The sequence below is a fragment of the Mustelus asterias genome, chromosome 11, assembly GCF_964213995.1.
Source record: "Mustelus asterias chromosome 11, sMusAst1.hap1.1, whole genome shotgun sequence".
NCBI classification, from domain to species: domain Eukaryota; kingdom Metazoa; phylum Chordata; class Chondrichthyes; order Carcharhiniformes; family Triakidae; genus Mustelus; species Mustelus asterias.
This window is the reverse complement of record NC_135811.1, coordinates 100,857,704-100,883,760: the sequence shown is the minus strand read 5'-3', so window position 1 is coordinate 100,883,760 and position 26,057 is coordinate 100,857,704. Positions and strand designations below refer to the sequence as shown.

General features: G+C 45.4%; 1 protein-coding gene across 5 annotated transcripts in view; it reads right to left on the bottom strand.

The window, feature by feature from the left end:
* The window catches only part of osbpl7 (oxysterol binding protein-like 7), a 99,964-nt gene that overhangs the window by 39,323 nt on the left and 34,584 nt on the right, over positions 1 to 26,057 (bottom strand). For 4 of the 5 annotated variants that reach the window (XM_078224117.1, XM_078224119.1, XM_078224120.1 and 1 more), the window contains exons 4-12: positions 23,910 to 23,963; positions 23,684 to 23,797; positions 19,506 to 19,676; positions 17,144 to 17,276; positions 15,368 to 15,471; positions 11,548 to 11,631; positions 5,118 to 5,268; positions 2,745 to 2,881; positions 1,107 to 1,214 (exon numbers count right to left, since the gene is read on the bottom strand). In XM_078224117.1, the coding sequence (XP_078080243.1) occupies positions 1,107 to 1,214; positions 2,745 to 2,881; positions 5,118 to 5,268; positions 11,548 to 11,631; positions 15,368 to 15,471; positions 17,144 to 17,276; positions 19,506 to 19,676; positions 23,684 to 23,797; positions 23,910 to 23,963 (1,056 nt within the window). The remainder of the gene's footprint in view (positions 1 to 1,106; positions 1,215 to 2,744; positions 2,882 to 5,117; positions 5,269 to 11,547; positions 11,632 to 15,367; positions 15,472 to 17,143; positions 17,277 to 19,505; positions 19,677 to 23,683; positions 23,798 to 23,909; positions 23,964 to 26,057) is intronic. The other variant, XM_078224121.1, reaches the window with a different exon arrangement.

Here is a 26,057-nt window from a genome sequence, read left to right as displayed (position 1 = left end):
ATGGGAGAATCCGTCAAAGAAAGTCGTGCAATGTTGGTCTGAGGAATTGGATGATCTCCTACTGGACGGCTCAGAGTCAGTAGACTGGATAGTATTTAAAAACTCTTCGACCAGCCTGAACAAGTACACCACTATAGAAACTGACTTAGTTAGTTAGTGTGCACAGCTCGCCTACCACCACAACAGATCCACAGCAGATGCCATCTCCCTGGCCCTGAACTCAACCCTGAAACACCTAGATAACAAAGACACCCATGTCAGACTGCTAATTATTGACTACAGCTCAGCCTTCAACACCATTACTCCTACAAAACTCAGCTCTAAACACTGTGGCCTGGGGCTTGGCTCCTCCCTCTGCGACTGGATCTTGAACTTCCTAACCCACAGACTGCAATCAGTAAGGATAGGCAACAACATCTCCTCCACGATCATCCTCAACACCGGTGCCCCACAAGGCTGTGTCCTCAGCCCCCTACTATACTCCTTATACACCGATGACTGTGGCCAAATTCCGCTCCAAATCGTTTTTCAAGCTTGCTGATGATACCACAGCAGTGGGTCGGATTTCAAACAATAATGAGACAGAGTACAGGAAAGAGAAGCACGTTTTTAAATTAAAAGTTTATTTATTAGTGTCACAAGCAGGCTTACATTAGCACTGCAATGAAGTTACTGCAAAAATCTCCTAGTCGTCACACTCCGGCACCTGTTCGGGTACACGGAGGGAGTATTTATCATGGCCAGTGCTCCGAACCAACACATCTTTTGGACTGTGGGAGGAAACCGGAGCACCCGGAGGAAACCCACACAGACACAGGGAGAACGTGCAGACTCTGCACAGACAGTGACCCAAGCCGGGAATCGAACCCCAGGTCCTTGGCGTTGTGAGGCAGCAGTGCTAACCACTGTGCAGAGGAAATGAATAGAAGGATAGTTGGATGAGAACAGTATGATCACGAGAGGTGCACACTTGGTACCTATGGGGACACACTCACTTTAAAGATACTTTAAACCATCATCTCTGTTGATTCACACAGTCTTGCCAATTCAGATTAAAAGAAGAAACACAAACAATTCCAGATCTCGGTATAAGAATTCTAGTTTACCTCTTCAGCTTTGACAGGAGACAGTGGGTCAGTCACCACGTCTGTAAAACTGGACAGGCACTGGATTCTGTGCAGACGATTCCGGAGATCAGCATTCTGAGACATGACCTAGGGACAATCCATAGGTTAGTTTTGTTGATTAGCCACAAGGGAGTTTAGCTTAGATGAGAGTCCGAATTATCCAAGTCTCATGAATTAGAGTGGTTGTTGGTGTTGGAAGGGTTTCAATCCCAGGTCAGATTTAGACAATATAAGTTTCTGAAGACAAAAACAGAAAATGATGGGAATACTCACCAGGTATTGCGGAGTCCGTGGGAGAGAAAAATGGAGTTACCGGACTCTGCAATAGCTCCCGCTGGCTGACATCACGCCCGTAGGTGTTCAGGTCAACTGGTAATGCCTCCAATGCCACCCCAAGAGTGATCTAAAGTTTATTTATTAGTCACAAGTAAGGCTTACATTAACATTGCAATGAAGTTACTGTGAAATTCCCCTATTCACCACATTCTGGTGCCTGTTCAGGTCAATGCACCTGACCAGCATGTCTTTCAGAATGTGGGAGGAAGCCAGAGCAGCCGGAGGAAACCCATGTAGACACGGGGAGTGTGTGCAAACTCCACACAGACAGTGAGCCAAGCTGGGAATCAAACCCTGGGTCCCTGGCACTGTGAAGCAGCAGTGCTAACCACTGTGCTACCGATCTACAAGCTCAGCACAAATCTAACTTGGGACCGATCATAGTATCCCTACAGTGCAGAAGGTGGTCATTCAGCCTATCAGGTCAGCACTGACTCTAAACAGAGCATGTTACCCAGTCCCTATCCCCTTTACTCCACATATTTATCCTGCTAATTCCCCTAACCTATACATCTTGGGACACTAAAGGGACAATTTAGCACGGCCAATCCACACATCTTTGGACAGTGGGAGGAAACCAGAGCATCCAGAGGAAACCCACGTAGATACGGGGAGAATGCACAAGCTCCACACAGTCACCCAAGGCTGGAATTGAACCTTGGTCACTGGCTCCGAGAGGCAGCAGTGCCAACCACTGTGCTGTCCAGTGTAGCAGTGAGTGCCAGTTTTTCCAATGAACAGTACTTGTGCCCACTGAGCCATCAGCAAAGTGTTGAAGGTGGCCGAAAGGCTCTTTATCCTGGTGGGAGAGGCCAGAAGAATATAACGTAAAATTAGAGATAAAACAGGAAGCTCCTCTTCACGTAAAGCATGATGGAAATCTGGAACACACTTCTTCCCCATGTCCCCCAAAACGCTCGCCATCCAAAATCTGTTGAGGGGGAGGGCCAATTCCAAATCTCAAAACCGAGATTGTTTAATTTTTGGTTAGGCAAGGGTATCACCGGTTACGGAACCAAGGTAAGTAAGAGTTAAAATACAGGTCAACCATCATCAAACCCAACTGGTGGAACAGGCACAAGCTTACTCCTATTCCTAAGCAGTGTGATTTACATTTTTGCAAATGCAACAATTAGTAGATAATAAATTTGTTCAGCTACCCAGATAATCTGAACAGGAAATGAGAGAGGTTTAACAGGAGGCGGGAAGTGTGTATCGCAGGGCACTGATACAGTGTAATCAGAAACTGAGCAAAGTGACAAGACTAAAAGGTGTTCTCACCTCAGATAAGGTGTTCTTTAGGTTAGTGATCTGGATGGCTGGTGCAACGGGATCCGGTTCTTTCTCCGGCCACAACTGCTTCAGCTTCTCCCTCTCAATCGTAAGGGTGTTGAAGAGGGACTTCAGACTCGAGTGAACTGAAACAAAAGAAGGAGAAAAAAATGTGAAGTCATTCACCTCTTAAACCGAGCACACCATTTTAATTTCTCACTCTGCCGCATGGGCATTTTGTCTGACAGCATCTGTGGAGAGAGAACACAGCTAACAGTTGAAGTCTGGATGACTGTTCAGTCATCCGGAACTGAACTGCCCCCCCCCCCCCCCCCCCACCACTCAGCGGGAATCTCACCGGTTTTCCCGCTGGGGAAAACACTTTGGCCGGAATTTTACCACCGGTAAGAGGCTGGAATTTTCCCATCCCGCATTCTCCGACTTCGCTGCAGCGGGAGCGTGGCGTGAACGGCCGGTGAGATCTCGCCCTTGGAATGTTTTTGGGAGAATTCTGCTCCCTGTTTCACAGAACTGCAATTGTATTGCGACAGCATGGGGTGAATTTTATAGAGACAGATTATTTTAAATCCAGCCAGGGTTTACTTACTCGAGTGGATTTTTTATTCCCAAAGGGACAGGAAGTCCCAGACCCTGGAGAGATGCTGGCCAATCCAATTGGCTGACAGCTCTGTAATCACAGAAGCCAGAAATAGTGGCAATTGCCTAGACGACATGTAGGCCCCAAAGAGAAATAACAGGGATAGTGATCTTGAAGGTAATCCGGGCATTTTGGTTGGGCAGGGATTGGGGATCCCAGAAAGACAGAGTGGGGAAGGGGGCATAGTGGGAGGAGTCGTGGAGACATAACGGTGCGGTTCTATTTCGTGGTATCAATGATGTGGAGATGCTGGTATTGGACTGGGGTGGGCACAGTAAGGCGTCTCACAACATCAGGTTAAAGTCCAACAGGTTTATTTGGAATCACGAGCTTTTGGAGAGCTGCTCCTTCATCAGGTGACTTACCTGATGAAGGAGCAGTGCTCCAAAAGCTTGTGGTTCCAACTAAACCTGTTGGACTTTTATCTGATGTTGTGAGACTTCTTACTATTTCGTGGTCTGGTAGTGGGAAGTGGTTCCCACCCACCCCCTCCCCAAAAGGAGGTAACACCCCTTCCTTCTCATCTTTATCCCCTGTAGTGAAATCTATCGGGATGGTCATCTTCCTTCCGCCTTCCCCAGCTGCACATACTACAGCAGCAGAGGTGGAATGAGGTAGGTTGAGGGCGGATAGGAAGACACGTAGTGCTGACAGTCATTCTTAACGAAGAAGTGGCCGAGACAAATGGCTGAGCCCGAATTGTGAAATCAGGAAGGAAGGCTGGTGGGCAGGAAGTGTGTGTTTGATACAAGATTGTGTGTGAAGGCGTCAACCACGGTGCAAATGCCAGTTGGCATCAACTGTCAACAGTCCAGTGGCGACTCCATTCCCTGCTCATGGGAGCCTGCATTCAGCATCCGTGAAGGACTCGTTTTAGTAACAAGGGCAAGCTTATTCAGCCCCTCAAACCTGTTCCATAATTTAATTACATCCAATCTGAATCTCACCTCCATTTTTTTCTATTCATTCACGGGACATGGGCATCATTGGCAAAAATCAGCATTCAAAGGCAGGGGTGGACTGCTGAGGCTTTATAAGGCTGTGGTCAGACTACTTTTGGAGTACTGTGAGCAATTTTGGACTCTGGCGGGGCAGACTTTAATTCTGCACCGATATCTTATGGTCTTATTTACTGCCCATCCCCAATTGCCCTTGAAATGAGTGGCTTGCTCGGTCAATTCAGAGGGCAGTTAAGAGTCAACCACATTGTTGTCGGCCTGGAGTCACATGCAGGCCAGACCAAGTAAAGACAGCAGATTTCCTTCCCTCAGAGACATTAGTGAACCAGAAGAGGTTTTACGACTATTGACAATGGTCATCATCAGATTCTTAATTCCAGATCTATTGTTGAATTGAAATTTCACTATCTGCCGTGACGGGATTTGAACGCAGGTTGCCAGAACATTACCCTGGCTCTCTAGATTACTAGTCCAGTGACAATACCACTATGCCATCGGTTCCCCATTTACCCGCTTCTGTTCCAGGTCTCTCTTAACAAAGATGTCAGTCTTAAAATTTCCAATTCCTGCGGGGGAACAGAGTTTGAGATTTCCACTACTTTGTGTAGAGTGCTTTCTGATCTGAACTCTTTAAATTGAAGGGAATGCAAGCCAAAGTTATTTCCATCTGGCTTGACAACTTATCCCTTTAAGCCTTGGTAATAAACTGGCGAACCCATGCTGTAGTCTTTGAGGCCAAACCCATATGAGTACCCTCATCGTTACCTTTCTGCGATACAGAACAGAAATCCTGCTGCAGCTGAAAGTAATCTTCCTTTATAGTAAGGGGGACAGAGATACTTTTCAAGTCCAGGCAGTCCGGTAAGCTGGGCGTGGAAACATGCAACTTGGCAGAACGCATGACATCAGAGGAAGCCTGGTGTGGAAAAAATAAATTCTTAAGAACACAATACATTTAGCATGGCTAATCTCCCTAACCTACACATCTTTGGACACTAAGGGGCAATTTAGCACAGCCAATCCACATAACCCGCACATCTTGGGACAATAAAGGGCAATTAACTTGGCTAATCCACCTAGCCTGCACATCTTTGGACACTAAGGAACAATTTAGCGTGGTTAATCCGCCTAACCTGAACATCTTTGGACTATGAGGGGAAACCAGAGCACCTGGAGGTAACCCACGCAGATACGGGGAGAACGTGCAAGTTCCACACAGTCACCCAAGGCCGGAATCAAACACGGGTCCCTGGCGCTCTGAGGCAGCAGTGCTAACCACCGTGCCGCCCTAATATATATGATTTCCAACCGCCATTCAGGAAAATGGGAGGAATTCCTCCCTGACATTGCCTCAAACAGAGCCTGACAAGCAGTAACATTCTGCTCAAGAAACAAAACTGGCCAAGTCTGTAATCTATAAAACATGGATCGAATGGGTACTTTCTAATGCAACAGTGCAAAAGCTGAATATAAAAGAAACCCCATGCGCATTTTCCCTCCCATAACGATAATGTTAAATTAGCTCTGGAGTCTGTTCCTCAGCATAAAAGATTTCTCTGTACAACTGCAGGCATAGCTTTTATGTCTCACACTCTACTCAATAACAGATCTCTATTGCTTTCTGAAAATTAATGGCAGATTTATTCAAACAACAGCAACCTCTCAATCGCCAACAGCCATGTGTGATGAGTCAGATCCCAGGTTCTTTTCTGAGGCTTCACACACACCTGAATCACAAACTGTTCCAGTGCCATTCAGCCCATCGAGTCGACACCTGCTCTCCAAGTGAGCAATTTATAACAATCTAATTCTCTTTCGAATGCTTCGATTGAACCTGCCTCCACCACACTGAGGCAGTGCTTTCCAGGCCTAAACCTCTTGCTGCATGAAAAAGTTTTTCCTCATGTCGCTTTTGCTTCTTTGACCAATTACTTTAAATCTGTGCCTCTCATTCGCAATCCTTTGAGGAGTGGGAAGGGTTTCTCCCCATCTAATCCATCCACTTCATGCTTTTGAATATCTCTATCAAATCGCCTCTCAGCCTTCTCTTCACCAAGGAAAAGAGCCCCAACTTCTCCAATCTATCTTCACAACCAAAGTTCCTCATCTCTGGAACCATTCTCATGAATCTTTTTTGCACTCTTTCCAATGCCTTCACGCTTTTCCTAAAGTGCGTGCCCAGAACTGGGTGCAATTCTTCAGCTGATGCCAAACTAGTGTCAACATCACCTCCTTGCTCTTGTATTCTATGCCCCTATTAGCAAAGCCTGCATGTTTTATTAACTGCTCTTTCAACCTGTCCTGCCACCTTCAATGACTTACGCACATTCACTCAGGTCTCGCTGCTCCTGCACCCTCCTTATAGAAGCTTCATGTTGGATTTAAGGGAAGAGGCAGGTGGGAAGGAAGAGGGTGTTTAGTCTCAGGAAGGTCAATAAAGGGTAACCCCTGAAGATTGGATCTCCTCCTTCTTCCTGCCCTTTAACCAGCGCTGGTTAAAAATCAAGCTGCCCGCACCCAAAAGTAAAAATGGTGCAGGCTTCTTGCTCTCATCAGGGTCAATAGGCTTGAGAACAAGGTTGATGGACCCTTAATTGCTCATTTAAATATGGAAGCAGGCATTGACATTAGCATCTGGCCTGACTATGTGTGTTATGGGAAGGTTGTGGCATGGCATCCACCCCATTTTACATGCCCCCGCCATTGGGGGAAACACATTCACTGGGAGCAGGTAAAATTTAGCCCCTTGTATCCGGTAATATTTAAAACCCATCTTTGAGCCAGGTCTCTGTTATGGCCACATCACCACATTTCCACATGTCGATCTGCACCTGTTCCTCACCAATCTTATTTATCAAACTCCACGTATTCACAAACACGAACATCTACCCTCATTTAGACTTCATTACTTTCTCTCTTACTCTAACTCCACTTAATAACTTACTATTTCCTACTCTAGTGCCAGCTATCGGTTTCAGTATTCTGTGCACCTCAGTGTTCCTCTCTGATATTTCCTCTTGGTTCCCATATCACTGCCAAGTTAATTTAAACTCTCCCCAGTAGCACTAGTAAATTGCCCTGCAGGTAACTCAGTCCTGGCTCTATTAATGTGCAATCTGTCTAGTTTTATGATTCCCATCTTCCCCGTAGCTAGTTTCAATGTCTCAAGACTCCAAAAACCTCACTCCTGGATCATCTTTCCAGCTACACATTTATTTGCCTTATCTTCATATTTGCATACTCATTAGCATGTGGTACTGGGAGTAATCCAGAAATTACTACTTTCAAGGTCCTGCTTGCTAATTTCTTATCTCAGCTGACATCCCTGTTCTGTACTGGGAGTGCGCTGCACTGTGGGAGGGGTCTTTCAGATGAGATTTAAAACCAAGATTCCATTTGCTCTCTCGGGTGATGTAAAAGATCCCAAAACACCATTTGAAAGAAAGGTAGAGGAGTTACCACCGGTGTTTCAACCAATAATTATCCCTCATTCAACATAATGAAATACGCTATCTGGTCATTATCACATTGCTGTTTGTGGGAGCTTGCTGTGCAAAAATTGGTTGCTGCACTTCCTACATTACAACAGTGAGTTATTCATAAAGGCCCCACCTTCTCAACCATGGCTCTCGCCCGAGGTGTGGTGATCCTCAGGTTAAATCACCACCAATCTAGCTTCACAACTGAAGTTCTTCATCTCTGGAACCATTCACGTTTTTCCTAAAGTGCGTGCCCAGAACTGGGTGCAATTCTTCAGCTGAAGCCAAACTAGTGTCAACATCCAGTTCAACATAACCTCCTTACTCTTGTATTCTATGCCCCTATGGTCATCTGGGGGTATGGCAACTTTACTTTTTTTACACTTCAAAAGTACTTCATTGGTTGTAAACTGCTTTGGGATATTCTGTGATGTGCAAGGCGCTATATAAATGCTGGTCTTTCTTTTGATCACTGTGTCATGGAGAAAGCCAGTTTCGAAAGCTTGCCTTTTCTCTCCTTCCCCTCCAGAACACAAGGAGACCTAATCCTCTCTCATTCCTGCAGCAACTGTCCTACAGAAGAAAACTAACACTTACGTAGCAGTTTTCATGACCTCGTTTGAAATCTAATCTCTGTCACAGTGTACGTAAACACAGGCGAGTTTTGCATATAGCAAGGTCCTGCAAACAGCAGTCACCAGTTAATTTGTTCGACTGGTGTGGATTAAGCCAGGGATTCTGGTTAGGAAATCAGGAATATCTTCCTCAAAATACTGCCATGACATCTTTTATGTCCACCTGCCCTGGCAGACATTGGAAAGCACAGTAAGAAGTCTCACAACACCAGGTTAAAATCCAACAGGTTTGTTTGGCAGCACTAGCTTTCGGAGCCTCAAGCTCCTTCATCAGGTGAGTCACAAACAGGGCATATACAGACACAAACTCAATTTACAAGATAATGGTTGGAATGTGAGAGTTTACAGGTAACCAAGTCTTAAAGGTACAGACAATGTGAGTGGAGAGAGGTTTAAGCACAGGTTAAAGAGGTGTGCATTGTCTCCAGCCAGGACAGTTAGTGAGATTTTGCAAGCCCAGGCAAGTCGTGGGGGTTACAAATAGTGTGACATGAACCCAAGATCCCGATTGAGGCAATGGAAAGACAGCACATCCAACAATGTAGGACTCACTCTGTTGCCTATTTTATGATGTTGAATGAGGGATAATTATTGGTTGAAACACCGGTGGTAACTCCTCTACCTTTCTTTCAAATGGTGTTTTGGGATATTTTACGTCACCCAAGAGAGCAAATGGAATCTTGGTTTTAAATCTCATCTGAAAGACCCCTCCCACAGTGCAGCACACTCTCAGTACTGAACTGGGGTGTCAGCTGAGATAAGAAATTAGCAAGCAGGACCTCGAAAGTAGTAATTTCTGGATTATTCCTGGTACCACATGCAAATGAGTACACAGATAGGAGGATAAGAAAAATGAATGTGTAGCTGGAAAGATGATCCAGGAGTGAGGTTTTTGGAGTGTTGAGACACTGGGACTAGCTCTGGGGGAGATGGGAATCTTAAAACCAGACAGATTGCACCTTAATCGAGCCGGGACTGAGTTCCTTACAGGGCAAAAAAATAAAAGCAAATTACTGCAGATGCTGGAATCTGAAACCGAAAGAGAAAATCTCAGCAGGTTTGGCAACATCTGTAAGGAGAGAAAAGAGCTGACATTGAGTCCAGATGACCCTTTGTCAAAGCTCTTGACAAAGGGTCATCTGGACTCGAAATGTCAGCTCTTTTCTCTCCTTACAGATGTTGCCAGACCTGCTGAGATTTTCTCTTTTGGTTTCCTTCCAGGGCAATTTACTGCACTCAAGCGTTAGTCCAGGTTATGTGAAGTTCTGGAGTAGGGTTGAACCTGTAACTTCTAACTCGGGGTCACCAACCTTACCCCTGTACCACATGGCTGACATTATGGTTGAATTCCTGTGTAAAAATGTTTTACAGACAAAAGTTCAATAGATTGCCACTCCAGGGAGTTGCACGCCACAGCAATAAGCATAAAGCACCCATTGTGTGTGATCATACCGAGATGACCATTCCTTTCCTCTGGTTCTAACACACAGACTGAAATCAAACTGAGAGCCATTGTCTCGTCACAGCAACGGGCCTGCACAAAATTTGTTCATTGTTTCTTAATGAAGGACATTCTTTTTAAAAAAAAACACATTTTAAATAAGTAGATTAGTTCTAGTAATAGCTGAGGAATCTCACAAGGACATGTTTGCAAGCGAGTTCTTAATATCACACTGGGGGTGAATTAAATCCTGCGACATCTTGGAAACAATGCAATGTCATGAACTCTATTTATTCCAAACACAGCAGGACATGACTCAGAACATTCGAAGTGGATGAGTCAAGTTAGACTTGCAACAATTTGAAATTAGGCATTGATACTTAAAAAAAAAATAACAATGCAACATTTGTTCAGCCCTTGCGGCTTCTCATTTCAAGTTTCACTTCTGTTGTGGACTGCTTATTTTTAAATTTATAGGCCGGGATTTTATGACCTCGCTTGGGCGAGGCTCGTAAAATCCGGCCCGAGGCCAACGGAGAATTCCGTTCTGGGAGCCTCGCATGTCGCTAAAATTCTGGCCATAAACTGTACGCAAACTGCACATCAGGGGCCAAAAGTAAACAAGTGTTTTCCCCCAATTTTCATTCCTCTTCTCAAGACACAGCTTCGAATGGAATGCCATCAGAGATCTGAGCATAACCTCCAAGCCGAAACCCCATACGGTACTAAAGGCAGTGCTGTACCGTCAAGGGGATGCAGTCTTCAGGATGAGAGGTTTAGATTCAGCTTTGATGTCACCCATGGAACTTTGTGCCCGCATACGATATTTATTAGTCTTATTTCAGTGGGTCGCACTCTCATCAAGTCCCACTCCAAGAGACTTGAGCCTAAAATCCAGGTTCAAGCTCCACTGCAGTACTGAGGGAGTGTTGTACTGTTGGAGGTGCTACCTGTCAGGTGCAATTTTAAATTGAGGCCGATTCCTTCTTATTAGACGGACTCAAATAACCCAATGGGACTATTCGGAGGTGAGCAGGGGGAAACTCTCTCCGATATCCTGACCAATATTTAACTTACATTATCACTGCAATGAAGTTCAAAATACAAAAATGCAAATACAAAATGCAAGGATTTGTACAAAAGTGAATGGTTTTTAAGTTTATTTATTATTGTCACAAGCAGGCTTACATTAAAACCGCAATGAAGTTACTGTGAATATCCACTAGTCGCCAGTGTCTGGCGCCTGTTCGGGTACACGGAGGGAGAATTTAGCACAGCCAATGCACCTAACCAGCACGTCTTTCAGACTGTGGGAGGAAACTGGAACATCTGGAAGAATCGAACCCGGGTCCCTGGTGCTGTGAGGCAGACACAGGGAGAACGTGCAGACTCTGCACAGACAGTGACCCAAGCCGCAAGTCGAACCTGGGTCCTTGGCACTGTGAGGCAGTAGTGCTAACCATTGTAACACCTTGCTGCCCTAACTTGGGTCCTTCAACACTATAAAGTTTTGCATTAGAACTTTCAAAATGAGAGAACACTGGAATTATAAATTCCATAAGACCTCCAGGGACACTTCCAATCACAGCAGAGTGATCTACAATCTATGTTTTGGGCAAGTGAACCATCAAACACATTACCCTAGTCTCATCCTTGGCAAAGCTTTGGGTGCACCATATTTTGGAGGAGCGTTTTTCCTTTTTCGGCTTGTCAGCAAGGAAACCCTTCAAAAAGCAAAAAGATAAAAGGATAAATGCAGCAGATTGATGTGACCACAGCTGTGTTTTAAATTCAAAACGTGCTCAGGTTGGGAACCTCATTAAACATTAACTTTTGGGAACTGTGATAGTTTGCAACACAAATTGTTCATTCGAAATGATTGTGCAACGCTAGAACAGTGCTTTTCAACTTTAAAAAAAATGCACCAGCAAAAACATTCAAACCCATCCTGTCACAGGCAGAATTCCAAAAATATATGTTGTATTCAACAGGGCAGGGGACCTTCCTGATCTGGAAGATTTAAGACCCCGAGGGTTGGAGATTGGGATTTTCAAGAGTCGTGGAAATGCCGCACACATTGCACCATTTCCCTCCGAGGTTGTTGCAACTCTCTTCGGCTGATGTTAGAGTAGGCAAAGAAAGTTCCTCTGTCAAAATTCACCCCTATTGACTTTATTGTGAACACTCAAACTCTATCTTTATCTCCACTTGTTTCATGCATTGCAAAATGCACAACCATGATGAACTAAGGACCTCCTTCCGTGCTGCATAATTCCTTAAAACCAATCGATATAACTCAGTTTCCTATTTATCAAGGAGATTCTCCATCTCTATTATTTAATGAAGCAAAATTGACTATTTAGAAGAATATCGTATATTGCCCTCAGATCTGCATTCAAACCCTCCCCATACAACAAAAGATTCCTCTCTCTCTTTCTCCGAGATAAAGAACCAAGCAAATACGTCTCTCTGAATCAAGTGCTCCCTTGATGACAAATTAATTATAATTGGAGCACAGGATTCCAAAACAAGTTGTCTGTTTTTAATTTCAATATAATCAATCCCAATTTTTCACACAATTACCCGTTTAAAATCCCACGTTTCTGATTTAAATAATTTATAGCCATAACGAACCTGAATCTGACACTGAAGTGAGACGTTGCATCTTCAGATTTAGCATCAACTGCCTCGTCATGAGTTCTACTCATATTTCAACTGAACCCGATTTCCTCATACTGGTTTCATAACATTGCTTTCCTTTTAAATGTCACTTCTCATTTGCTTGGGTTCCTTTTTTTAATGCTCTCCTTCTCTCCCCCATTCCCAATGTCACTGACTTTTGCTGAGGTGCCAACTCACAGGCATCGGCAGATGTCTCCTCACTCAACTGAATGACCGTTCCATTTTACATGGAGTTTCAGTAGAACAAAGAAAATTACAGCACACGAACAGGCCCTTCAGCCCTCCAAGCCTGCACCGACCATGCTGCCTGACTGAACTAAAACTCCTACCGTTTTGGGGACCACATCCCTCCATTCTCATCCTATTCATGTATTTGTTCAGACGCCCCTTAAAACTCACTATCGTACCTGCTTCCACTACCTCCCCCCGGCAGCGAGTTCCAGGCATCCACCACCCTGTGTAAAAAAACTTGCCTCGTACATCTCCTTCAAACCTTGCCCCTCACACCTTAAACCTATGTCCCCCTAGTAATTGACTCTTCCACCCTTCTGACTATCCACTCTGTCCGTGCCCCTCATAATCTTGTAGACTTCTATCAGGTCACCCCTCAACCTCCATCGTTACAATGACAACAAACGAAGTTTCTCCAGCCTCTCCTCATAGCTAATGCCTTCTATACCAGGCAACATCCTGGTAAATCTTTTCTGTACCCTCTCCAAAGCCTCCACATCCTTCTGGTAGTGTGGCGACCAGAATCGAACACTATATTCCAAGTGTGGCCTAACTAAGGTTCTATAAAGCTGCAACATGACTTGCCAATTTTTAAACTCAATGCCCCGGCTGATGAAGGCAAACATGCCGCATGCCTTCTTGACTAGCTTCTCCACCTGCGTTGCCACTTCCAGCGACCTGTGTACCTGTACACCCAGATCCCTCTGCCTATCAATACTATTAAGGGTTCTGCCATTTACTGTATATTTCCTATCTGTATTAGGCCTTCCAAAATGCATTACCTCACATTTGTGTAGACTATCCGACTGTGGCAGGCATCACAGTTCCATCCAGTTCTGCTCTTGTCTAGTATCTGAGCACATAGACCTTTCAGAAGGGATTGCTAGAGGGCAATTAGATGAGAAATCTCGAGGCAACAACTCTTCCCTTGCTTAGGGGCACCCAAGTGACATTCAACACACTTTTGTAGGAATATATGAAACAGGAGCAGGAGTAAGCAATTCGGCTCCTCGAACGAGCTCTGCCATTCAGTAGGATCATGACTAATTCCTGCAATTATTGAGATCAGCAAACCCGGCACAGACCAGCACCTAGGCAGCATGGTGGCACAGTGGTTAGCACTGCTGCCTCAGAGCGCCAGGGACTCGGGTTCGGCTTGGCTCACTGTCTGTGTGGAGTCTGCATGTGGGGTCCCCGTGTCTGCGTCGGCTTCCTCCAGGTGCTCCGGTTTCCTCCGAATGACGTGCTGGTTAGGTGCAGTGGCCATGCTAAATTCTCCCTCAGTGTACCTGAACAGGTGCTGGAGTGTGGTGACTAGGGGATTTTCACAGTAACTTCATTGCAGTGTCAATGGAAGCCTACTTGTGACACTAATAAATAAACCTTGTCCTTAACGTCTCGTACAGTATAAGGCAGAACATTTAAGAGTTAGATCAGGGGATGAGCTATGAGAAACTTAATCACATAGCGCGTCTTTAAATCTCTACCTGTTTGGGCATTTCTCTTGCACTGAAAACACCAGAAATACATAAATTTGTGAAATTTCAAAAAAAACTATTTCATGGCTTATGGGCGTTGGTGACAAGGCCAGCATTTATTGCCCATTCATAACTGCCCCTTGAGAAGGCGGTGGTGAGCCGCCTTCGCAAACCGCTGTAGTTCCTATGGTGTAGGAACACCCACAGTGTTATTAGGGAGTGTGTTCCGGGATTTCAACCCAATGAGAACAGCAATACAGTTGCACGTCAGGATGGCGTGTGGCTTGGAGGGGATCCTGCAAACAGCGGGGGGGGGGGGGGGGGGGGGGGGGGAGAGCCAAGAAAGTAGCCAAGCGTGTCCAACGCTTGGCTCCTTTCTAGTCCCACCTATTGACTCATAGAATCATATCATAGAATCCCTACAGTGCAGAAGGAGGCCATTTGGCCCATTGAGTCTGCACCGACCACAATCCCACTCAGGCCCTATTCCCGTAACCCTACATATTTACCCTACTAATCCCTTGACACTAGGGTCAATTTAGCATGGCCAATCAACCTAACCCGCACATCTTTGGACTGTGGGAGGAAACCAGAGCACCCGCAGGAAACTCACGCAGACATGGGGAGAAAGTGCAAACTCCGCACCGACAGTGACCAGAGGCCGGAATTGAACCCGGGTCCCTGGCGCTGTGAAGCAGCAGTACTAACCACCGTGCCGACTCTCTCATGCCTTACTCTTAAGAGTCAAACTCATCTTTCCCTGGTCTGTAAATCCATTAATTGGCAAACTATCCAAAAAATGAGGGGGAGCAGGAATGGACACGGACACACAGGAATCCCTGGCTTGTGAACAACTCAAATGGGGATGGTCCATTCAGGAAGGCACTGAACACATCTACCTGCCCCTTCCAGCACCACCTGCCCCACATGTGACAGTGTCAGCAAATCCTGCATGAGACTCATCACCCATCTCAAAACCCATCGATCTGGATCGGAAGCAAGGCACCCTCAATCCCGAGAGCTTGCCTAATCGGAAGGTTTGGTCTGCACAAGGTTTTTTGTCTCATACCTGAACATCACCAATGGCAGGTGCTGAATGAACTCTGTCCACTACTTCCAGCTTCTGCAGGAGTTTATTTAGTTCTCCCAGGTTTGACTGACACTGACCTAGATCTGAAAGATAGTGGAATACAGAAGACTCACAAACAAGTTAAATAAGCCGCACTTGAAAACTTCTCACCAAAACTATGTTGAAAGCCCAAAGATAAAAGAAGAACAATACAGCACAGGAACAGGCCCTTCGGCCCTCCAAGCCTGCGCCGCTCATGTGCCCAACTAGACCATTCTTTTGTATCCCTCTATTCCCAGTCTGTTCATGTGGTTATCTAGACAAGTCTTAAACGATCCCAGCGTGTCCGCCTCAATCACCTTGCTTGGCAGTGCATTCCAGGCCCCCACCACCCTCTGCGTAAAATACGTCCCCCTGACATCTGTGTTGAACCTTGCCCCCCTCACCTTGAACCCGTGACCCCTTGTGTTCGTCACCTCCGACCTGGGAAAAAGCTTCCCACTGTTCACTCTATCTATGCCCTTCATAATTTTATACACCTCTACTAGGTCGCCCCTCATCCTCCGTCTTTCCCGGGAGAACAACCCCAGTTTACCCAATCTCTCCTCATAGCTAAGACCCTCCATACCAGGCAACATCCTGGTAAACCTTCTCTGTACTCTCTCCAAAGCACTTTTTCTGATTGAACACTGTATCGCTCTTTGAGATCCAAACTGCATTATATGTGACTATTTTTGCGTTATTTTTCCATCCATATCTATTTCTCTTCTCCCCTCCCCTGAAGGCACAGGGTGATGGCCAAGTATGGCTTTTATATCAACGACAAGTGATTTCATTCTTTTTTCACAAATCCTTTCATGGCCTCACATCCCCCTACCTCTAATCTCCTCCAGCCCCCGAACCCTCCAAGGTATTGGTGTGTGTCTAATTCTGGCCTCTTGAGCATCACTGATTTTAATTGCTCCACCACCAGTGACTGTGTCTTCACCTTCCCAGGCCCTAAGCTCTGCAATTGCATCAAAGCAACCACGTTCCTGTCCTCACCAGGAGAACACTTTCCAGCAAGGAGCCAGTAGGCAGAGATCAGAAGCAGGATTCTGTGCCAATTTCTTCCTCTTGGACAGATGGAGAGATTAGCTGTGCCACCCTGTCCAATGCAGCAGACACTGAAGCTGGGACTAACACACGTCTCAAGATGCTCACTTAGTGCTCAGGGCTGTGTAAAAACCCCAAGAGTCATATAACAACCAACTTAATGCTGTAATCTAGGAGCACTGGGCGATGAGGGGCATTCTCTCTGAATGAATAAACTGATTGCTCTCCTTGTTGGTGATCTATTCTGTGAAAAAGGCACAGATTTTATATACTAAAACAAAGACCTCCCATAAATCTGATGCAAATTAAATTCATAGAATCATAAAAACCCTACAGTACTGAAGGGGGTCATTCAGCCCATTGAGTCTGCACAACAACAATCCCACCCAGGCCCCATCCCCATAACCCCACATATTTACCCCACTAATCCCTCTAACCCACACATCCCAGGACACCAAGGGGCAATTTATAGCATGGCCAATGCACCTAACCCACACATCTTTGGAATGTGGGAGGAAACCGGAGCACCCGGAGGAAACCCACGCAGCCACGGGGAGAACGTGCAAACTCTACACAGGCAATGACCCAAGCTGGGATTCGAACCCAGGTCTCTGAAGCTGCGAGGCAGCAGTGCTAACCACCGTGCTGCCCAAATTGTAATTAGTCTGCAAGGAGAGTTACCTTTAGCACACTGGTCCCATTCCTCAGATGGCTGCAACCACGGTGCCGCCACTGCTGGTCCACCCACAGACACCGAGGGAAGGTGACCATTTCCTTTAAAGAGGTCTCCACTGAAAGACTCACTCTTCTGTGGCTAAACAAGTAGATAACAATCGGATAATGCCTCCACAGAAACAGAGCAAAACAAAATTCACCAACGTTACAAAGCTTGTTTGCATTTCAGAGCGGAGAACTTACGAAACCTGAACAAAATGGACTGCGTCACTGGTTCAAATGCTGACACAATCAAATAATTAAGACAATCTGGATAGTCTTTTGTTAGCCCACTGATCGCTCATCTGGGTCACGTGTGACACCGTCAGTCTGGGGAGGACCGACAGAATGTTACTCCCCAAAATAATTGCCCTTGATAAGGTGCTGCCATGGCAAACTAACCACTGCAGTCCGCATAGTGTAGGGAAACAACAGGGCTGTTAGGGCAGTTCCAGGATTTTGCCCCATTGATGGTGAAGGAACAGCGATATCATTACAATCCAGGAGATCGAGACCCCCGCGGGGGAATTAGCAGGTGGTGGTGTTCCCACATGTCTCTTGCCGTTGTGCTTTTGGGCAATAGTGGGCACAGGTTTGTAAGGTTTTGTCGGAGAGTCTTGGTGAACTGTTGCGGCGCATCTTGTGAATGATACACACTGCTAATGTCACCCTACGTCAGTGGTGGAGGGGGTGAATGTTTAAGGTAGTGGATGGAGCATCAGTCGAGCAGGCTGCAGTATTCTATAACGCGCATTTCACAACCGTAGGAAGTCACAAAGTACCTTGCAGCACTTGAAGTGCAGTCGCTGTTGTAATGTAGGAAGCATGGAAGTCAATTTGGGCACAGCAAGCTCCCACAAACCATTCTGTGGTAATGCCCAGATAATCGTTTTTTTGATGAGGCTATTTAACCATGGGTCACATCATAGGGAAATTGAACCGTGCCTTTGCATGCAGACTTTCCACCAGGAACCGAAGTAGGATCAGGTGAGGGAAGGGGTGGGGGACATGTAAAAACAATCAAAGCTCTTCCCAATATTAAGTGGGAGACAGAAAGAATACTGAACGGGAATTTAGGAATTGAAGGTTTAGTTGAAAATGTGGGTTTTAAGGAGTTTTTTTTAAAATGGCATGATGAGCATAGCAAAATGAAGAGGCTTATGAAGTGTGTTTCAGAACGCAATGTCTGTAGATCCATCCGTCAGCAGTGGGATGGAAGGAAAAAGAGGCTGCACAGATGGTGGAGTGGGAGGATGCAAACTGATTGATAAAGGCTGGCAAACATTTCAGAAGGTTGGTAGGTGGGGAGGCCATCGAGGGATTTGCAAGAATGGAGGCATTGAGAGGTGAGAATGAGAGCCTTGGGCTGGGACAATGAGCCTTTGTACAGGAGAGGGTACAGATGGAGGAGTGCTGCACACAGGGAACCAGTGAGGGAAACAACTGAAGGAATCAAAACTGAAGTGGCAGCTGGGAGTCTGCGCCGAGATGGACAAACTGAAACTGGGAGAGTCGACAGAACAAGGAGTCACAGTCTGAGGGTAAGGCGTCAGCCACTTAGAAGGGAGGTGAGGACACATTTCCCTCATTCAAAGGGTGTGGAATCTTCTCTACCCCAGAGAGCTGTGGACGTTCAGTTGATGAATATGTTTAAACCAGAGGCGGACACTTTTTTAAAAAAAGACGCGCTAGGCAGGTAAATGAAGCAAATGTAGAAGGTCAGCCATTATCTTCTTGAATGACAGGGCAGGCTTGAGGGGACTTGTGCCCATTTCTTATGAAACCAGCAGTTTGCAAAGAAATCCGCACTTAAAAACATAGAGTGAGGGGTTTGGAGCTCAAATTAGAATAAACAGACTAAGCACCAATGAGAGGAAAGGAGAGCAAGCAGGTAGAGTCCCTTGGTCTCTAGAACTACCATTATTTCCTCCCATTCCCAAACTAACCCAACCCAACCCAGATGTCTTTGGTCTTGGCAATGTAAGAAGTCTCACAACACCAGCTTAAAGTCCAACAGGTTTATTTGGAATCACGAGCTTTCGGAGCGCTGCTCCTTCTTCAGGAGAGTCTCAACATGATGAAGGAGCAGCACTCCGAAAGCTAATGATTGCAGATAAACCTGTTGGGCTTTAACCTGGTGTTGAGAGACTTCTTACTGTGCCCACCCCAGTCCAACGCCAACATCTCCACGTCCTGGCAATGTTAAAGCAGAGAAGACTCCATGGTGTGATTTCCCCATTTGACCAAGCTCTTGGAACCAGACCACAATGAGAACTGAAGACGAACACACCCAAGGGGAGAGAGATGCAGCTACACAAGAGTGACGTACCTTGCTGCACAGAGGTAAAATGGTACTGGCCGACAGGAATTCTGCTGTTGGAGAGATGGAAAAGCTATATCCATTTGCTCCATATGGAACTTTAAGAGGGTCACCTTTCTGGAAGAGTCGGTGGTAGCAGAGCTTGGACACCCAAGTGCTGAACACTTCCTGAGATTTCACCTGCAAAAACACAACAAGCGTCATATCCAGCATTAAAATAAAGAGTCATTGCAGACACTCGCTGAAAGTTCACCAGTGGTGAGTAATACAAGAGCTAAAAGCCAAATTATTTCAGCCCAATTTATTCCTTTGCATGGTGAAGCCATTTTGTTTGAGAGGTCTGAGAAAACTCCATCATTGTAACTGGCCAAATACATCGTACCACGGGTAGACAAACGGCAGTTATACTGAGCACTGTAACTATACCAATGAGTTGTACTTACTTGCACTTTACATATCATAGACTGACACAGCACAGAATGAGACCATTCAGCCCATCGTGCCTGTGCCAGCTCTTTGGGAGAGCAATTCAATTAATTCACTCCCTTGCTCTTCCTCCAGAGCCCTGCAAATTTTCCCCTTTCAATTATTTAACCAATTCTCTTTTGAAAGTTGCTTTTGAATCTGCTTTCCTTTCAACAGTTCATTCCAGAGCAAAACAAACCGCATGCGTGTGTGCGTGCGCGCGCGCGCGAGCACATGTGCAGATGTCTTTTCTCGCATCTTTGCTGTTTTCTTTTTTGCCAATTATCTCAATACTCTGTCCGCCTGATACTGACCTTTTGGTCACTGGACACAGTTTCTCCTCATTAACATTGTCAAACTCATTCATGATTTTGAAAACCTCTATTGTTACTCCTCTTAATCCTGTTTGCTCTTAAGAACAACAACCCCAGCTCCTTCAGTCTCTTCATATAACTGAAGTCCCTCATCCCCTGGTACCAATCAGGTGGGTCTCTCCTGCACCGCTCCAAGACATTCACATCCTTCTTGAAGCAGGGGGTCCAGAACTGAAGGCAACACTACAGCAGAGTTCTAACTTGCGTTTTTTGAAAGTTTTGCATAACTTTCTTGTTTTGATATGCATTCCTCTAATAATAAATGGGTGGCACAGTGGTTAGCACGGCTGCCTCACAGTGCCAGGAATTCTGGCCTCAGGTGACTTGTCTAGTGGAGCTTGCACCTTCTCCCCGTGTCTGTGTGGGTTTCCTCCAGGTGCTCTGGTTCCCTCCCACATGCCAAAGATGTGCAGGTTAGGTGGATTGGCCATGCTAAATTGCCCCTTAGTGTCAGGAAGATTAGCAGGGTAAATACATGGGGTGACGGGGATAAGGCTTGGGTGGGATTGTTGTCAGTGCAGGCTTGATGGCCCGAATGGCTTCCTTCTGCACTGTTGGCATTCTATGAGTTGTTGTAATTGGCAATGTGCTCCCGAGAGGGTGGTGGAAACAGATACATCAAAATATCCAAAAGAGAATTGAACGTACACCTGAAAACAAAAGATGCCCAGTTCTATAGGAAAAACTAAGAGGAGTGGGATTAATCGGCTGTCTCTACCAAAACGCCATCAGTCTCAATGGGCCGAACAGCCTCCTGTGCTGTGTAATTCTACAAAACCTAGGCTTTATGACAGACAGTAACATAACCATGGAATTGGGGAGATGTTAGGAGGTCGTTATAGATGGAAGTGGTAAAATTCTTAACTCTATTTAGGCTAAATAGAAAAGGCCTTTAAAAAAAAAAGAAACAATGCAGAAGATTCCAATTCACATTTAACATCAATGTCAGGAAGGCTTTCATACAAGGTGAGTGAACATCATATAGGTCACATCCCTCTGCAAGTCAGTAGGTGATCCAAATCTTGGAATCATTTAGATGGTAGTCAGATAAGCAGCTGTGGCTGGAAAGAGTGTGCTTTGCTGAAAGCTCAAGCCTCAATAAGCAGAATGGTCTCTCTCATCTTGTATTCTAAGCATGCAGAGAATTGCATGAACTCAGAGTCTACTATGACTTTTAACACAGCAATTCTTATCAATTTTAAACATCTTCAGCAAAGCTAAGGGACGACCAAAACATAATTCCCAACATAACTGCAAGGACCAGTTTGTTTCCTGCTCTCAAACTTTGGTTGAGATTCAATTCCTTTAACACCTTCACTGAATAAAATGCTTAGAAACATAGAAACTAGAAGCAGGAGTAGGCCATTCGGCCCTTTGAGCCTGCTCCGCCATTCATTTTGATCATGACTGTTCATTGAATTCAATATCCTGATTCCCCCCTTCCTCCCATATCCCTTGATTCCTTTAGCCCCAAGAGCGACATCTAATTTCTTCTTGAAATCAGACAACATTTTGGCCTCAACTATTCAGTGGTAGTGAATTCCACACATTTACCACCCTCTGGGTGAAGAAATTTCTCCTCACCTCAGTTCTAACAGGTTTACCCCTTATCCTTAAACTATGACCCCTAGTTCTAGACTCCCCCACCTTTGGTCACATTTTTTCTGAATCCACCCTATCTAACCCTGTTAGAATTTTATAAGTTTCTATGAGATCCCCTCTCACTCTTCTAAACTTCAGTGAATATAATCTTAGCTGACTTAGTCTCTCCTCACATGACAGAGCTGCCATCCCAGGAATCAGTCTGGTAAACCTTCGCCGTACTCCCTCAATAGCAAGGACATCCTTCCTCTGATAGGGACACCAAAACTGCATACAGTACTCCAGGTGTGGCCTCACCAACACCCTATACAATCCTCCAGTAAGCTACTTTTAAAATCAATAGTACACCATTCTAGATGAGAAAGGCATTTCAGGAATTCTCTCTCTGCACCCAAGACAGCAAGTGATCGAGGATTGTTCTACAAACATTTGTCACCATCCCAAGTGACAGCAAACCAGGTGTGTAAACCCGAAAGAAAATGCACACCAACTGGGGGTTTTACCCTATAATCTTGAACAGTTTGGACAGCCAACTTCCTCGTCTAAACTCAAATTCAAAAGTAGTACTCCTGTCTACTGCTCCAGTTCAACTCAGTAAACCCACTGAGACCTGGGATCAATGTTTGGCCCACACATCTAACTGCGTTAACAGCTGTCAACTAAAGGGTATTAGAATCCCTACAGTGCAGAAGGAGGCCATTTGGTCCATTGAGTCTCCACCAACTCTCCAACAGAGCACTCTACCCAGGCTCTATCCCTGTAACCCCACATTTTTACCCCGCTAATCTCCCTAACCTACACATCTTGGGACACTTAAGGGCCAATTTAGCATGGCCAATCCACCTAACCTGCACAGTTTTGAACTGTGGGAGGAAACTGGAGCACCTGGAGGAAACCCACGCAGATACAGGCAGTATTCCCAAGCTGGGAATCGAAGCCGGGTCTCTGATGCTGTGAGGCAGCAGTGCTAACCACTGTGCCAAGGTGCCGTTCGTTCCCTGTGCCATCGTGCTGCTGGTGGCATAGTGGCAGTGTTATTGAACCAATAATCCAGAGGCCTGGACTAATGCACAGACACGAGTTCAAATCCCACCAGGGCAGCTGGAAGAATTTATTCACTAATAAAATCTAGGATAAAAAGCTGATCAAGAAACTACCAGACTGTCATTAAAACCCATTTTGTTCAGTGCTGTCCACCAGTGAAGGAAATCAGCCATCCTTACTCAGTCTGGCCTATATGCGACCCCAGATCCACAATTGTGTGATTGACTCTTGATGCCCTCTGCAACAGCCTAGTAAGCCACTCAGTTTCATCAGACTGCTAAAGAGGACCATGGGTGCACTGATACCACACTGACTGTAGCAGTTCAAGAAGGCAGCTTGCCAGCACTTTCCTGGGAGCAACAAGGCAAGAACAATTAATTCTGGCCTTGCCAGCAACACTCATATCCTAAGGACAAATAAATCTCCACCAACTTTCCAATAAAACACTCTACCCAGGCCTTATCCCTGTAACCCCACATATTTATCCTGCTAATCCCCCTAACCTATGCATCTTGGAACACTAAGGGGCAATTCAGCATGGCCAATCCACCTAACCTGCACACCTTTGGACTGTGGGAAAAAACTGGGAGCACCCGGAGAAAACCCACGCAGACACAGACGGTCACCCAAGGCTGGAATCGAAGCCGGGTCAACTTCATGTATTGCAGAGCCCAAGAGGTTAAAAAAAAAACATTATTTTACCTTCAGGTGATAGAGGTTCTCTTCTGCATCTAAATCAATGCGTTTGGATTTCTTGTTGATGGACATTACGGAAAGGCCAATGTTGATTGAGCCATGGAGTTTCCCTCTTAGTATCTGTTATGTTAACAGGAATTAGGGTTACACACAGCAGCTGCCCAGTTCTTATTTATTTTAATGAATTCTGTTGTACCGCCTGCACGAGCCAGACAAAAGAAGGGCTACTTACATCTTGCTGAGTCTTGGCATACTTGAGAATCCCCTTTTCCAAGATAAAATATCTCTGAAGATGGAAAAAAAAAGGAAAGTTCTAATTTTTACATTTGAAAACAAAGCGTCCCTTCATTTTTTTCCCTTCCTTTACTGAACGTGGCAACTCTTCCCAGGATATAACCCCACAGGTAATTACAGCTATCTATGTACCTCACATTAGTGCATATACTTCACAATGTGAAGGCAGAGTGTGAATGATTAGCCATTTAACAATGGAGCATGTCACTGCCAAGCCAGACATCGGTAGTCCCACTCATACTGAGTGTAGCTTCCAACAGAGTCCGGAAGAAATGATCAGGAGTGGGAATCTTAGCTAATTCCATCTCCAAAACTCACTTCCCACCATCGCCATACACTCCAAATGCCCCTTCTGATGCAGAAGCACAGAGGCCGATTGTAGCAACCCCTACTCCTGGCCTGCCCAAGGCAACAAACTCATCAAGGGATGAAATCTGGTCTGTGTTACTCAGTACTACATTGGTCATTGCATCCACCTGCCTGTCCGTCACAAGGGGATGGAGGTTAAAAATAAAAACCTACTCGAGTTGTATCAACAACATCGCAAAGGTGATTATTTTTCTTCAGTTGTTAAAGATATCCTGAGGTTCTCAATGTGGAAAGACGTTTTTAATTAACATCTAACAAAAATAAAACCAAGCAAATCATTCCAGGAACCAGTAGGTGAGGGAGCATTCTAAAAGAGCACTATTGAAATGTGTTAAAATAATTTTGCACAGAAGGAGGAGGAGGAAAGGGGAGCTCAGTGGCTCTAACTTCCCTTGGAAGAGTCAATGTCAAAACCCTTAATCAATTTTAACCATCTCAGTTTTACTGGTTCTCATTTACTGAGCAAATGAGCATCGCAATAGCGGGCTGACCCGATTTAAAAAGGGGAGGAACTGGAAAAGAAATGCCAGCATTGCTTTACTATCAATGACATCAGTGGAGAAATCTCAAGGCATAGACCAGGTGGATAGTCAGAAGGTTTTTCCCAGGGTGGAAAGATCAATTGCAAGAGGGCACAGGTTCAAGGTAAGAGGGGGAAAGTTTAGAGGAGACATGAGGGGAGAGTCTTTCACACTGAGGGTGGTGGGTACCTGGAACGCACTGCCAGCGGTGGTGGAGGAAGCAGGCGTGTTAGCAAAGTTCAAGGCATATCCTGATAGACACATGAACGGGGAGGGAGGTGGACAGAGGGATAGAATGGACAATAAGTAGTGGGTCTAAATAAGGGTTAGGAATTGGCACAGGCTTGGTGGGCCAAAGGGCCTGTTCCTATGCTATACTGTTCTTTGTTCTAAGCTACACTACTACTAGGGTAGTATCAATGTACCACCTTTTTACAGAATAAAATGCTTCCCAGGACTGTTGTCAAAATTTGATACAAGAGGAAATATTGGAACAGCTGACCACATACTTGGTCAAAGATGTGGCTTTTAAGGAGTGTCTTAAAATAGAGGAAAGCGATGGAGAAGTGGAGGCAAGGATATGTTTAAACCGTAGGACCTTGACAGCTGAATAAGTGGCCACCAATGGTAGAGCAATATCAGCCATGTTCCAAGAGGCCAGAATTAAACGAGTGCAGATATCTCTCGGAGAGTTGTGGGCTGGAGGAGATTACAGAGATAAGGAAGGACAAAGCAAGCCAGGGAAGGAGTTGAATTAAGGATGCGAATTTTAAAATCGAGATGTTGCTTTCATGGGAGCCAACGCAGGTCAGCAAGCTTGGGGTCATAGGTGACCAGCACTTGCTGTGAGTAAGGACATTCACAGCAGAGTTTTGGATTACCTCAAGTTCATGGAGAGTAAAAAATGGGCGGCCAGTAGAAATTCTACTCTCACAGACAAAGAAAGAACACCAAATAGGTGACTCAAGAGTGGATAAATTTTAGTGGGGAGATTTTAAAATAAGGATTAAGGAGATGATGAGGACTAGGGGTTTAAGCTTAAATTTACTTATTTATTGTCACAAGTAGATTTACATTAACACTGCAAAGAAGTTACTGTGGAAAATCTCCTAGTCACCACGCTCCGGTGCCTGTTCGGGTACACGGAGGAAGAATTTAGCATGGCCAATGCACCTAACCATCACGTCTTTCGGAAT